The 14,164-nt window shown below is 41.5% G+C and overlaps 1 protein-coding gene across 1 annotated transcript in view; it reads right to left on the bottom strand.

Moving 5' to 3' along the window:
• The window catches only part of ABCA13 (ATP binding cassette subfamily A member 13), a 492,269-nt gene that overhangs the window by 194,642 nt on the left and 283,463 nt on the right, over positions 1-14,164 (bottom strand). Inside the window, exon 43 of the mRNA XM_054496702.2 lies at positions 9,269-9,518. Coding sequence (XP_054352677.1) covers positions 9,269-9,518 — 250 coding nt within the window. The remainder of the gene's footprint in view (positions 1-9,268; positions 9,519-14,164) is intronic.

A 14,164-nucleotide genomic window follows, 5' to 3' on the forward strand; every position in this document is an offset into this window, starting at 1 on the left:
ATTCGTATGGTTTACAACTGTCCTAATATAATTCCCTGCAGCTGTGGCCAGAAACACACAATGATGGAACATGCTGAAATTTACAACAAAGTTATGTCTCATAAGTAGGCAGTGTGACCTCTGTATAAACAGCCTTCAGGTTTCTAACAAATTAGGAAATGCAAGCTTCTTTTAAAAGTATCTTTGTCACCACAAAATTCAAATGCTTTTTTCTAAACTATCCCTCTTTTGTTGCCTTCAAACTCCTGGCTATATTTTAAAGTAAATCTCTGTTAGAAACATTTGACATCTGTCCTTACTAGACTCTAGAAATTGAAAATTACTACCTATGATTCTTGAGGAACTTCATAAATGGAAACACTCTCTCTAATAATCATCTCTTAAAATTTATTGTGCACCAGAGTGACCCAAGGAGCTTGGCTGAACAAATGCACACTCCTAATGGGCCTTCCTGGTTAACAAGTCCCCTCAGTGGTTCTGATTTAGACGAGGATCAAACCAATCTTGAGAAACACTGGGGCATCTGGGAAGACAGCAGCCTGCACTCTCCCCTTCCTTCCTCCCTTCCTCCCTTCCTCCCTTCCTCCCTTCCTCCCTTCCTCCTTTCCTCCCTTCCTCCCTTCCTCCTTTCCTTTCCGTTCCGTTCCGTTCCATTCCTTTCCATTCCATTCCATTCCTTTCCCTTCCTTTCCTTTCCTTTCTTTCTTCCTTCCTTCCCTACACTCTCAGCTCCAGCCTTTTGACCTCTCCTGATCCAACCAGCTTTTGGTGTTGATAAATTTCTGGTTCCAGGTGAGGTCTTGGGCTCTGTGGGATTTACTACTACCCAAGCAAATTCAGGGCTATCATCCCCACAGGCCAGGCCACATATGAATGCAATGTGAAGAACAGGAGCAGAGCATCCAGGGAAAAGGACCAGAAAGGACCCATCCTGGGAAGTGTGGCCCTCAGAGACCTGCAAATCTCCAGAGACCTCAGCCTCCCCTCTCTCGCTGGACCCCAGTAGTCAAGAAAAAGCTTAAAGGAGCTGATACCTTCTATTCCTAAATGAAAGAGAGTATAGGAAGCAAAGGTCCCCACCTCCCTGAAAAAAACAGAAAGTACTGGCAGCCCAGCTGCTGCCCTACAGAGGCAGAATGTGCTTTGACTCAGAACTTCATCCAGTTGATAGGCAACATCCTTATCTGATCTGTCAAAACAGCAATAACACAAACACATGTCCTGGGGTCCCAGCAACCAGAGAAAAACCCAAACAGTGCCAATACTTATGAAAAATAAAGGTGCTGCAGGAATACACACTTTAAAGTTAAAAACAAAACAAAACAAAAAAAACAAAGAAGCACATGCCTACACAGGACTTTCTCAAACCAAGAAGAATTGTTTCCTGAAGATAATATTAGAGGTATAAATTGAGTAAGAGGATAGCCACTGTTTAGATACAAACAGTGATGTATAAGAAATATCCACACAGAAGGAGGACAAAAAGGAAAAAGAAATCCTTAAGGGAAGATAAAGAATTAAAAGATGGATTTGGAAGACCCTAACATGAGATGTGCTAGGAGTTCTAAAAGGAGGTAAGGAAGAAATTAGATTAATAATAGAAGAAAATTACCCTGAACTGGCAGGACGCGGTAGCTCACGCCTGTAATCCCAGCACTTTGGGAGGCCAAGGCGGGCAGATAACCTAAGGTCAGGAGTTCACGACCAGCCTGGCCAGCATGGTGAAACCCTGTCTCTATTAAAAATACAAAAACGAGCCAGATGTGGTGGCACACACTTGTAATCCCAGCTACTCGGGAGGCTAAGGCAGGAGAATCACTGGAACCCAGGAGGTGGAGGTTGTGGTGAGCCAAGATCACGCCACTGCACTCCAGCCTGGTCAACAGAGTGAGACCCCGTACTCCCCCACCCCACAAAAAAATTACCCTGAACTGAAAAAAAGACTTAAATCTGCAGTTTTGATGAGGAAACAGTTGGGGGGGGGGGGGAATCCTTTACTCCAAGGATAAAGAAGAAATCTTACACAATTCCAGACAGAAAAAGTTACCTATGAGGGGAAGAGACTCAGATAGACTGCTCCAAATCAGACTTCATACCTGGAAGCTACAAAAATAATCTCCCTCATATCACTCCCCAGATTTTAGAACTCCTTAATGCCTCCCTGCATTGTGTTTGCAAGATAATGTCAATTCTCCTCAGAATGCCTTATAATACCATAATACCTGCCAGAAACCATCAAGGCTTCTGCTAGACTTCCTTCATTACTTTTCACATTTACTCACACTTCTTCCTTTAGAGAGAGTACGAGAGAAGAAACTTTCTCTTCTCCATGTCTGGAAAACACCTATTTATCTCAGAAGAAGCAAGTTAGGGGGCATAGCCTTAAAAAACCTTCTTTGACACCCCTAAATAGATCTCCCCATGTGGCTTATGCACAACCCCTCCACCAAGTATCTACCTACAAGACTTTCCCATCTGTTTGTAGGGATCATTTCTCTGCTTGACTGTAAACTTTCTCAGGGTAGAACTTACAGCCTTGTGTTTGTGGAATGAGAATTAGAGCCAGGAGGCCTGAAATGGATTCTCAGTCCTGTTTCTGCTAGGTTGTGCCAACTGAGGACTTCACCCAACATCTGTGAATTCACTGTCTTCAGAATGAGAATGTCGTCATCAGGGATTCTCTCTCTTTTTTCTTAAATTTCAGCCCACTAAGAGGTACAACTACTAGCACTTCACAAATTACTGAATCTCAGGTGGGTTGAGCTGAAGAACAGTTCACCCAGGGTGAGGGGCCATGAAGTACATCCTAAATTCATGGTTGGGTAGAGCATGAAGGAAATACACTCACTCATGGATAAACATTTTTAAAATGCCTACTCAGTGCTGGACTTTGTCCCCATACAATGTATACATAATTAAGTCAAGCAAATAGTTTCAGCTATTTGATTTACCATCTATTTTTTCCCACTGGACTGTAAAAGGACCATGGGTGAGTTACATTGAGAAAGCAGCTTCTGTGCCATGACTGAGAGGAAGAATGCTCTTGGGGTATCCAACTGGACATGCAAAGTCGGTCCAGAGTTTGGATGTTCTATGACCTGGACAAAGCCTGGTGTGAAGGCAGACCTTGCAGACAAGGGAAGGGCAACCAGGAAATGAGATCAGAGGGGCAGCCAGCACTTTGTATGTCATTCCACCAGAAAAAAGGCTTCCAAGAGCCTGCTGGTGAGTATGCTACATCCTCGCCATCCCGCTCAAAAGCACAGATGATATATTAGGTCCATCCTAGTATTTACTAAAAATAAGAAGAAAAATAACTTTCATTGTATTTCTTCCAAACAATTGTCCAATTACTTTCCATTCGTCCTCTCACTGAATTACTGAAACAAAGTGAAGCAATCACTATTATCTCATGTGATAAAGATGCCACATACATAGAAGGAAGTTGTACATATATGAGGAGAAGAATATAAATAATTGAAGATGTTCTCTATGAATGTTAACATCACTGGATCATCAAGTATACATTTGTCACATCCCAGCGACCATTTTGCAAAACCTGGTGGATGTTTTTGAGACGACAGAACACCAACAAATATACACCAACCATCACTGTCAGTCTTCAATTAATTTAATTTCTGTTATCCTTCTGAATATAACAGAAAAGCCTGAGTTTTACAGAACACCAAGTGATTCTACTGTAGGCAAGTGGGCAAGAGATTGGTCAAATTTAGTGGTATTTGTTAAGGAAGATGTTGTAGGAAATGTTGTGGGTTGAATGATTTCCCTCCAAATTTCATGCCCACTCAGAACCTCAGAAAGTGATCTTATTCGGAATGAGTTTATCCAGATATAATTAGACGAGTTCATACAGGATTAGAGTGGGTGCCATATCCAATATGACTGGTGTCTTTCTAAGAGGGAAATGTGGACACAGAGACATGCAGGAGGAATGCCACGTGAAGATGGGAGACTGAGACTGGAGTGATGCTGCCACAAGTCAAGGCATGTCAGGGATCGCTGGCAGCCACAGAAGCTAGAGAGGCAAGGAAGGATTCTCCCCTGTAGCCTTCAGAGAGGACATGGTCCTGCTGACCCTTTGATTTCAGACTTCTGGCCTCCAGAACAGTGAGAAAATACATTTCTGTTAAGTAACCCATTTTGTGGTGCTTTGCTATAGCAGCCCTAGAAAACTAAAAAAGGCACCCAGTTTCTGCTGGCATGCTAACAGGAGAAGGGGATGATGACAGTGGCCACTGACTGGTCACATACATCCACTGGCCCTCTTGAGTTCTTAAAGAACTGGTGTAGCAACCAGGACTTGGAGTCCTACACTTGCTCCTTCTAGGTCTTTTTCTGGTTGGAGAACTAAGAGAAAAAGAGAGAGAGTTTGGGGGTAGGAACAAACTCAGCAGACAGTGGGCCAGGGTCAGGTCCATGTTCGAGGAGGACTCACAGGTTTTTCTAATGCAGTGAACTAGTAGTGTATTTAGGATCATCTCCTCTAGTAAGGACTAAAAGCCCCATCCCAGAAGATGAGGTCGTGGAGTCTAAATATTTTCTATTTTTAATGTGTAGAGAGCTGTCTTTCTAGGCTCCATTTGTTTGTCTGCTACCTGTCCAAGTTAATTTCTGGAAGACATTTTTGATACATTTCATTTTCATTATTTCAATTTAACAAGGATTTAATGAAAGTAACCATTTCTAGACATGTTGGCAGGAACTAAAGAAGGCTTGATCCTTACCCTCCAGGAAGTCTCCCTGTAGGAAGAAAGGCAAGAATCTCCCGCACTAAGTTAAGCCACAGTGACATCCACGCAGCAATGACAGACATTCAGATGAGAGAGCAGCCACAGAGGATCCTTGGAAGGGGGCATCTGAGCCGGGTTTTGGAAGCATTCTTATTTTGCTGGGAACATTAGAGTCTATAGAGTGGGAGTGGCAGAGGACTGAGGAGAGGAAGGTAGTTTCCATTTCCTTAAACAGGGAGAGATGCAGCAACATCATGTATGATTGTGTCATTCTGAAGATCAGAGAATGAGATAAAGGGAGTGGCAGAGGCTGCAGAGGCACCAGGAGGACCTGTACGATATGCTAAGATGTGCCAATATCATCCCTTGGGCAATATGGAGCTGCTCAAGGTTTTGAGCAGGTCCATCAGATCTTACCAGCCTCAGATGTCTGCAAGCAGGTGCAGCTGTGTTCACACTGTATCTCTCAGAGCTGCACCACCCTCCTCTAATTTCTCTGGGGCTGCTCTGTGCTGCTCGCCTCCACCACCCTGAACAGGCACAGAGGCCCTTGCCACCCTTTTCTCACACTTCTTAGTGGGGAGGGAGAATTTCTGGAGCACTCTCAAAACAGCAATCAGAGCAAGTTGATTCAGAATAAAACTGAGTCAGAAGCCTGGGTCATGAATGGCTGACCAGATCCCAAACCACCACAGACATGCTCCATACTTCTCCTCCTCCCTCACAGTCTATAAAGTCAATGTGCTGTGGAGGTCTGGTCACAAAACAAGCATTTTTATAGCCCTGTGGATGTCATGACTTCACTCCCCACCTGGCCACCAAAGCATGTGAGTTAGAGACCACTGGAGACTGAGTTGCCAAAGCCCCAGGTTTGTTTGGGCCCAAGAAGCTCAATCCCTCTATGAGCTGTGGGGGTGTCATCTGTTCCTTCATTTGTAGAAGGATTCAGGTAGAAGAGAACCTCTCTGGTGCATTTCTTCTGGTTTGTACTTTTATGAAGATTTGTATTCTGCAAGAAATTTTCAGTGAATTTAATGTAGATATATAATTGCATTTTCTCAACTCTAAAATTTTAGAAGCATGGGGCTCTATTGAGAATTGTCAGAACACTAATAAGATAAGATTTATATGTATCTTCCAAATCAGCACAAAGCTAATGCATTCATGATTTTTGAAAGCTACATGCAGGCCTGAATTATGCACCTATCAACAGGGAGTTACCCTAAGGAGAAAGCGAGGGAGTATAATGGCAATCTTATATGCCTTCCCAAGGAGACTGCTCACAGATGTTATAAAATGGGGTTGTCCCAAATTTGGAGCAGCAAGGATGGGTGCTAGGTTACCACGGGTGGCCTGTGTACACAGGGAGTCAGGAGGACTATAAGATGTGAAAATCTGGGCCCCTTTGTGAATCATTCCTATGCCAAGATTTAGACCATGGTGCTCAAATTCAATAGAGAAGGAATGGCCACATCATTTATCACTCATATGAGGGCACTTTTGAGAGTGGAAAGAGGCAAGTTTAATACGAATGCAAAACAACAGGGGTTGTCTTCAGAGAAATCAAGGCACACACTCAGAGAGGATCCAGTATGCAGAAGAAAAGTAATGAATGTCGGTGGAGAGTTCCTAACAAGAGCAGTTATAGCAGCCATAAAATGATAAAATGATGATAGTTATTCTTCTCCCCAACTAATTTTTGACTATCACTGCAAACATTAGAGATAATAATAAAAAAGCAAGAAAATGTTCCATCAATGTGGATGCTCCCTGGTAGCTTTTTACTTTTTCCTCATAACTAACTAAACTACCACTCTACTAAAATAAAAACTGAGAAAATGTAAGCTTGTTCTTTTCTCTTTAGACAGAAATTAACCATTAGAAGTGGGGCACTTGCAATCACTGATGGAACAGGTACTATAGCCTGTGTAGGCAGGACTCCTCTGTAAGGATGAGAAAGTAAACCTCCAGATATGTGAATGCCTCTGTTTCATAAGTTAAGTAACATTATGAAAAATGAGAACAAATATCTTACTTTAAAATAGTAACTCTTAGAAATAGAAGAAAATATTAAAATATCTTAATTCTCAGACTCAAAATAATTTTGAAGTGCATTACCTCTGTAACAAATGAATACTGGGAGAGTAGGAAAACTGCTTTCAAATGAAAAACATAATCGCCAAATTAATAATGCAGTAGAGAAAGTGAATGGCTATTTGGAGTCAACTGAAAATGGTATCAGTGAAATAAACAACATGTAGAGAAATTCTCAACAGTCTCAGAAGAAAAAGACAAGCGGTAGAGAGAGGGGAGGAGGGTGAAGAAGTCAGTTAGAAGCAAAATATGATGTGGAAATACACACATATATATAGACGATGCTTAATATATTCAATATGTAAAGTAAAATTTTAAATAACCAAAAAACTTTGAAAATATTCAACTTCAGTAGTAATCAAAGAGCTGCCTATTAAGCAATGAAATATCAGGTCTGAACTATCAAAACTATTAGAGTTTAGAGAACTGAACTTCCTTTCTCCCACAACACTAGGGGTTTTGGTTTGTTCTAATTATACATGTAACTACCACCTAGAACAGTAGCTAGCATGTAGTAAGTACACCATAAATACTTGTTGAAGAAAAGAATCAATGACTTTATAAGACTGTTAATTGGCACACATTTATAAGGGTAATTTGGCAATATCTACCATAAAAATACTGATGCCTTTGCCCCCCAAAATTCTAATAGAAATGTATGATGGTAAGAATAAGTAGATAGTCACCTAAATCTAGCTAAATAAAGATTCTTATACAGCATTGCCTATAATATGAAAAAAAAAAACCAAACAAATAAACCTTTATATGCCCCCAAAAAGAGACTGTCTAAATAAATTAATGTGCCTCCAACAACATACTACTAAAGAGCCATTCAGTAGTCAGGGTACTGTAGTTTTCATGGGTAAAGTGGTTGTACTGATTTATAAGAAGAGATACAAAGATATTATGGAGTGTAAAAGAGTTACAGAGAGTATTATAGTGTAATCTCATTGTGATAAAAATACAAATGCATGTAGATACCAGTATTATGTATATCATGTGGCAGATTATCCCAATAGGTTTACAGTAGATATCTCTGGTAAAATTACATGTGATTGTTTTTTATTTTATTTTTTGGCTAGCCTGTGCTTTGTATTATTTTCTTCAAGAAACATATTTTATAATCAAAAGACTCAAAATAGTGACAGCTCTTTTATAGTTGAGGAGTGTGACAAGGAGGGAACAAACTGAAGTTTACCATAGATTTTTACTTTGTCCATGTATTTGTTTAAATCTGATTCCAAATTACACATCACTACAAAAATAACACACATATTAGTAGGCTCTTAGAGATTAGCTGGTTAAGCTGCTTATTTTAATAAGCATATATATTTGACAAAAGCAGGACTGACACTGTCCTCTTAGTTGTCTTGATGATGAAAAGCCTAGCCAGTATGCTTGTGCAGTTGTAAACCTGTATCACTGAGTCCCAGTCATTTGTCTCCCCATCCCAAATGTGAAAAATTATAGTCACCTTGAAGACGATTCTGCATGTTCAATGTAGTGATGTCTGGGATCACAGCCATGGCCATGCCCGGCAGGGGCCGGGCCTCCCTGACTCTGCACAGATTCTCCTGAATCTAGAGAGGAGCCCGCTAAACTAAGGCAAAGGAACTTAAGGGATCGGTTTCTATTTTAGGTTCCCAACCCTTGTGTATGAATCTGCAACCCAGAAAGCTCTGAGTTCTTGCGTAAATTCATTTGGTGGCAAAAACCCAGGCTCTTCTGAACGCACCGGCAACAGATCCTGCTCAACTGACCCTGGCCTGGGGAGGCTTAGGGCTTCCATCGTGCTGTCATACGTTTCTCCGCAGAGAGGTGTGTGCAACTGTGGGGCTGTTGTCCCAGAAACAACTGTGGAGGGCTTTGTGAAATATACCACATATATCTAATACGTTCTAGAATCCTACAAATCCCGGAGTCTATCCCGCCCTCCTGTGGGGCAGGGCGTGCCGGGCCCTCTGCAGGTCGGCGGGTGACCACTTGCGCCCTTTCGCGCAGGGACTCGGCCACCATGAGGAGGGGTCAGCGGCTCAGGATTCGGAGATCAGGCAGCCTCATTAGCCTTAAGCGCCTGCCCTGAGACAGCCTGAGAGGAGCAAGAGCTTCTCCAAGGATCTCCTCGTGAATTCAGACCTCGGAAATAATGAAAACACTTATATTTCAAGTTTTTATCTAGAATTCCCAAAAGTATCAAAGCTATTGCAATTCATAATCTGCCTTGACATAATTTTGAAATCAGGGAGGGATAGCATTAGGAGATATACCTAATGCTAAATGACGAGTTAATGGGTGCAGCACACCAGCATGGCACATGTATACATATGTAACTAACCTGCACATTGTGCACATGTACCCTAAAACTTAAAGCATAATAATAAAAAAAAAAAATTTTGGAAATCAAAGGAACAAAAACAACTTACCTGAAAAAGTAGGTCTCGGCCCGCTGGTAATGTCCAGGTGTGAGTCTGAGGGGAGGGTACTCGGTGGCCAGGGGTCTCACCATGAACAAGCCCATGGCCAAGGCCACGAAGAGGACAGGCAGCAGCAGGTCGGCGAGGGTGCTCTTCCCGGCGCGCAGCGTGCGGCGGAGCCTCCGGGCCAGGAGCGCTGCCACTTGTGCGCGGAGCAGCTGGAGGCCCCGCACAGGTGCGGGCCGTGCTAGGGAGCCACCTGCGGGACGGGCGGGAGGAAGGGCAGCTGCGTCAGCTCCGCAGAGGTAACTGCGCTTCGCCTCGTTTGCCCTCTCGGTGACCCTGCGGCATCTCGCGGCCATGGGAATGCGACGCAGGCCCACCACATCAGGACTCCCTTGAGTGTCCCCTTTATGCACCTAAAGTGAGGAAGCTGGGCCTTGGGCGGGAAGGCCGCCATGCAAGAGGAAGCCTCGTGGCAACGCGTGGCAGGAGCAGGGCGTGTGCGCTCGGCTGCGCTTAGACCGGACGACACACCTGGGCGGCTCCTTTGCTTCCTCCTCCCCTCTCCCACCATCCTTTTCCTCTCTGTTCTTAACTCCAGGTCGCTCCTGGGAAAACCCCAGCTTATGTGTGGGTCGGGATTCATTCAGGGAATAACCCCACGGCCTGCTTTTCCTCAGTTCCACCGTCCCTGCCCCCCTGCGCCTTCCACTTCCCCACAGGGCATAGGAGAGCCTGGCGCCTGCCCCCTGGGCCTCCCTGCTCCCGCTTCCCTGCTCTGGGGGACGCAGCGAATGTGAAAACATCCTCAGCTATCAGAGCAATCCACAAGCAAAATTCGACAGGAAAGCGTGAGCCGTGCATCATTCATCTACTGATCATCTGGCCACGCTCCCTCAAGAGTGACCCTTTGGGGCCTCTACCGATGAATCTCAGTAAATCTCCTGGAGTTGAGGTTGCACGTTCCAAACAAGCTGTGGAGAGCAGCCTTTCTGCCCACTGGGTGGATGAGAAGCTGGGAGCAGAGACAGAGGCAGCCCATGGACTGCAGTCTTAAACCACGTCCAAAGCAGGACTCAGCCAGATCAATCAGCTGTGGTGATAGTTTTTCCCAGTGATTGACTCTAAAGTACTCCAGAAAATCCAATATGAAGTATTTCACAAGAAAGGCGGTCTTATAAAGAACAGATGTACTAAACGGATTGTACTGCTCACAAACACCAAACTGAAACACAGTTAATAGAGAGCAGCAAACAAGTTTGAGACCCAGAAGAGAACATTTTTAAAGAAGCTGTACCATGTGAAAGAGAAATCATTTGTCACAGCATTGAAAAGAGAATTGTAGAGGAGTCATGGGGATAAAAATGCATATCTGAGAAAACTCCTTCATTTGGGATATTTACTGAGTGCCCAGTGTGTGCAGGCGCTGGGCTCTTTGGTTTCTGTCCCCAACATAAGGGTTGAGATAAAAATGTAAAGAAATAACCCAGCACAGTGTAACAAAGTGTCAGGCTGGAAAGAGTTGGTACCAAGGAGTGAGTCCTTGGGATGCTGAGGAAAAAGTGAGAAACAGGCCCAGCAGCCCAGACGTTCAGGTAGAATCCTTGAGATCCCTGGGAGTTTACAGGCAGACAAGAAAATGTGGAAGTCTAAAGATCAAAACAGGAGGTATAAATAGGCCTGGCATTCTCTGTGAATAGCAAGGGAGCAGAATGTGGCACATATGTGTAGCAAGCGGCAGGAGATGAGAGTTAAAGGTGATCAGAAACCAAGACAAGAAAGACCTGCACACCCATTTTTAAGGATTGCAGGGTTTGTGCAGGACAGAAGACTTCCAAACCCAGGAGTCACTTGGGCTGAGTCACATGTTAGACTTCCAAATTATAAGGCAAATTAGTATTTAATTTTAATGAGTAAAGTTCTAATGAGGATGAGGCATTAGGTAGTTAAAGCAGTGGTTTCTAAACCAGGCTGCATATCAGATTCACCTGGGAACATTTTAAATGCTGGTTGCCAGGCCCTATCTCTGAAAAAAAAAAAAAAAAATCCCAATCTCCAGAGACTCAGAGTTAAAAGTGTGTTTTTATAACTTCCCAGAAGATTGAAATTCTCAGCCAGTCTATGGAACCACTGATTTAATGCATTTATCAATGGTGATCCATATACAGCTCTCATAAAGCAGTTATTAAGTCAGCATATAGACAGATTATACTTCTAGGAAAAAAGTATGTCATTGAACTAAATTTTATGTCTATATCTAGCTCTCTCTCTATCTATCTATCTATATATATATATATACACACATACAAGTATATACACCCTTCTTGATGATTTTATGAGGTTATAGTGCTGGATAACACCAATTCTATTAAGTCTGCATATTTATTAGGATAAGTATTTGAATTCTCTAACTCAAGCTAAAATAATTGGGATGTTTTTAGGTGCCCATCCCTGGATTTCTAAAAGTAATTATTGAGATAATTACTTGATATCTTCACAGCGCTTTGACCAAGAAGCTCTTTCTCTGACAAGGTAAAATGCCATACTTTGTTCAAGCTTAAAAGGAATTGAATAGCCACAGTTCGCCAAATGTCACAACCTACAAATTAGCCTTTACGTAGCAGCTTTTGACATTCACATCTAGCCACCCATTCTTAGCCACCTACCAAACTGTGCACCTTCTCATATTTGTGTACAGCAGGGAAATGGCTGTAAATACCTGTTTATTTGACAGAAGAGATATTTGTTAAGTGATACAAAACTGACATGACTAAACAGGTATTGGATATCTACTTAGCAATTTACTCTGGTAACAGAAAAGGAATAGAGTAGACTGAGAGAGTGGTGATTTACATGCACACTGGCCTGGGTTCATTGAGAACAATCATCAGAGCTACTGTGGGGTGGGGAACATTCCATTTTTTAATCCTGGATTTGAACCTAATCTCAGCCACCAACATATCGTGTGGATTCTGCAACATTATTTAACCTCTCTGAATGTCATCTCCTCACTTGTAAAGTAGAGATTTGTAATATTTTCCCTCTATGTAAGGAGAATTATTATTAGAACAATTATTAAACTGCCAGAATAAACATAATGTTGACCTGGAGTCATAGTAAATGTTCATCAGACAGCCTCAATAAGTCTGTGGGGAAAGATGTTTCTCATATTAAGAAAAATAAATTTTCTCCACCTTCCCATATATGTTAATTGGACATAAATGAGAAAAATAAAGGGCTAATATAGTTTATGGTTATGAATCAACCACCAATCAAATATTCATGGCTTAACTCATGAAAGTATTCACATGAATAATTTAACAGACAAAATTAAAATGCTGGGCCAAATTGTTATGAATTGCCTTCTTTGACTTATGAGTGCAATTATATTCAAGGACTCTAGTTTCATCCATAATCATGCATTCCCATTTACCCTGACCATCAAATTGCTTGGGAAGAATGTCCAAAGAATTTTTTTTTTTTGGTCAGTTGGCTGCAATTGTTCAAACATTAACACCTATGAGAAATAGCTTAAATATCAAAGTCTCAGCAAGCATCCAAGAATATGATCTCCACACTACCCAGTTCATCCAAGTGTTCTCAAAGATTTTATAATAAAGCTTTACAAACATAATGCTTTCAAGTCAGTAAAATTAAGATGAATACTCCAAAAGAAAATGGGCACACAATGTTCATGAATATACAGTTAATAAAAGATTTACAAAATAGCCAATATGTAAATATTGTAATCTAAGGCAATAATTTAGTTTTTAAACTAATCAAGATAGTAAAGATTAAAGATAATGTTAACATCTAATATTATTGAGGGTTAAGGAAACGGATCTTCTTGTGCATTGCTGGTGGGAGAACAGGTCCATATAGTCTTTCTATTGGAGACAAATACAGATTGCCTTTGATCTGCTTTATCTCAATACAAGAGTTTTATTATAAATAATAAAATAAATTTTCATCACATACATAAACCAGGTGATTTATTACATCTTGCTGGGCGCGGTGGCTCACACCTATAATCCCAGCACTTTGGGAGGCCAAGGTGGAGCAGATTACCTGAGGTCAGGAGTTCAAGACCAGCCTGCCCAACATGGTGAAACCCTGTGTCTACTAAAAATACAAAAATTAGCCAGGCATGGTGGTGTACGCCTGTAATCCCAGCTACTTGGGAGGCTGAGGCAGGAGAATCACTTGAAACAGGGAGGCGGAGGTTGCAGTGAGCCAAGATCATGCCACTGCACTCCAGCCTGGGTGACAGAGTGAGACTCCATCTCCAAAAAAAAAAAGAAAAAGAAAAGAAAAGAAAAAAAAAGAATATAATAACAAGAGGCGAGAAACAACTTAAGTATTTAATATGTAGGAATTAACTGAACAAATTACAATACAAGGATGTAGTAAAATACATTAATCTGCTTAAGGTAATAGTACAGGTAAATACTCATAGAGAATGTTTATTACATTTTGTAAGTGAATAAAGCAATTTAAGATGAAATTATACAGTCTTTTGAAAAATGAACATGAAAGGTGACTCAGTAAAATGAGTGAGAGAGGGAATATGACCCAAGTGCGTGTATTAACCAAAAAATGAGAGAGGGTTAAAACATCACATATGAAATTATAGGAAAACACTCATCATATATCAGATGAAAAATGTTGCAAAGTAATACATATAGAATGAAGATAATTTGCTAAAACTACTAATATTAAACTATAAAAATTAATATTTTGATATTATGCTTTTAGTGAAAAGTTGCATCTTATCCAATAATTCATAAACCCTACATGCCATTTGATAAAATGGAAGGTTTTAATTTAAAAAGCGAAGGTGGTATAAGCATTTTTTAACCTACTTAAAAATTTATATTCTTGTGGTGAGATTATGACTCTTTT

The sequence above is a fragment of the Pongo pygmaeus genome, chromosome 6 (assembly GCF_028885625.2).
Source record: "Pongo pygmaeus isolate AG05252 chromosome 6, NHGRI_mPonPyg2-v2.0_pri, whole genome shotgun sequence".
NCBI lineage: Eukaryota > Metazoa > Chordata > Mammalia > Primates > Hominidae > Pongo > Pongo pygmaeus.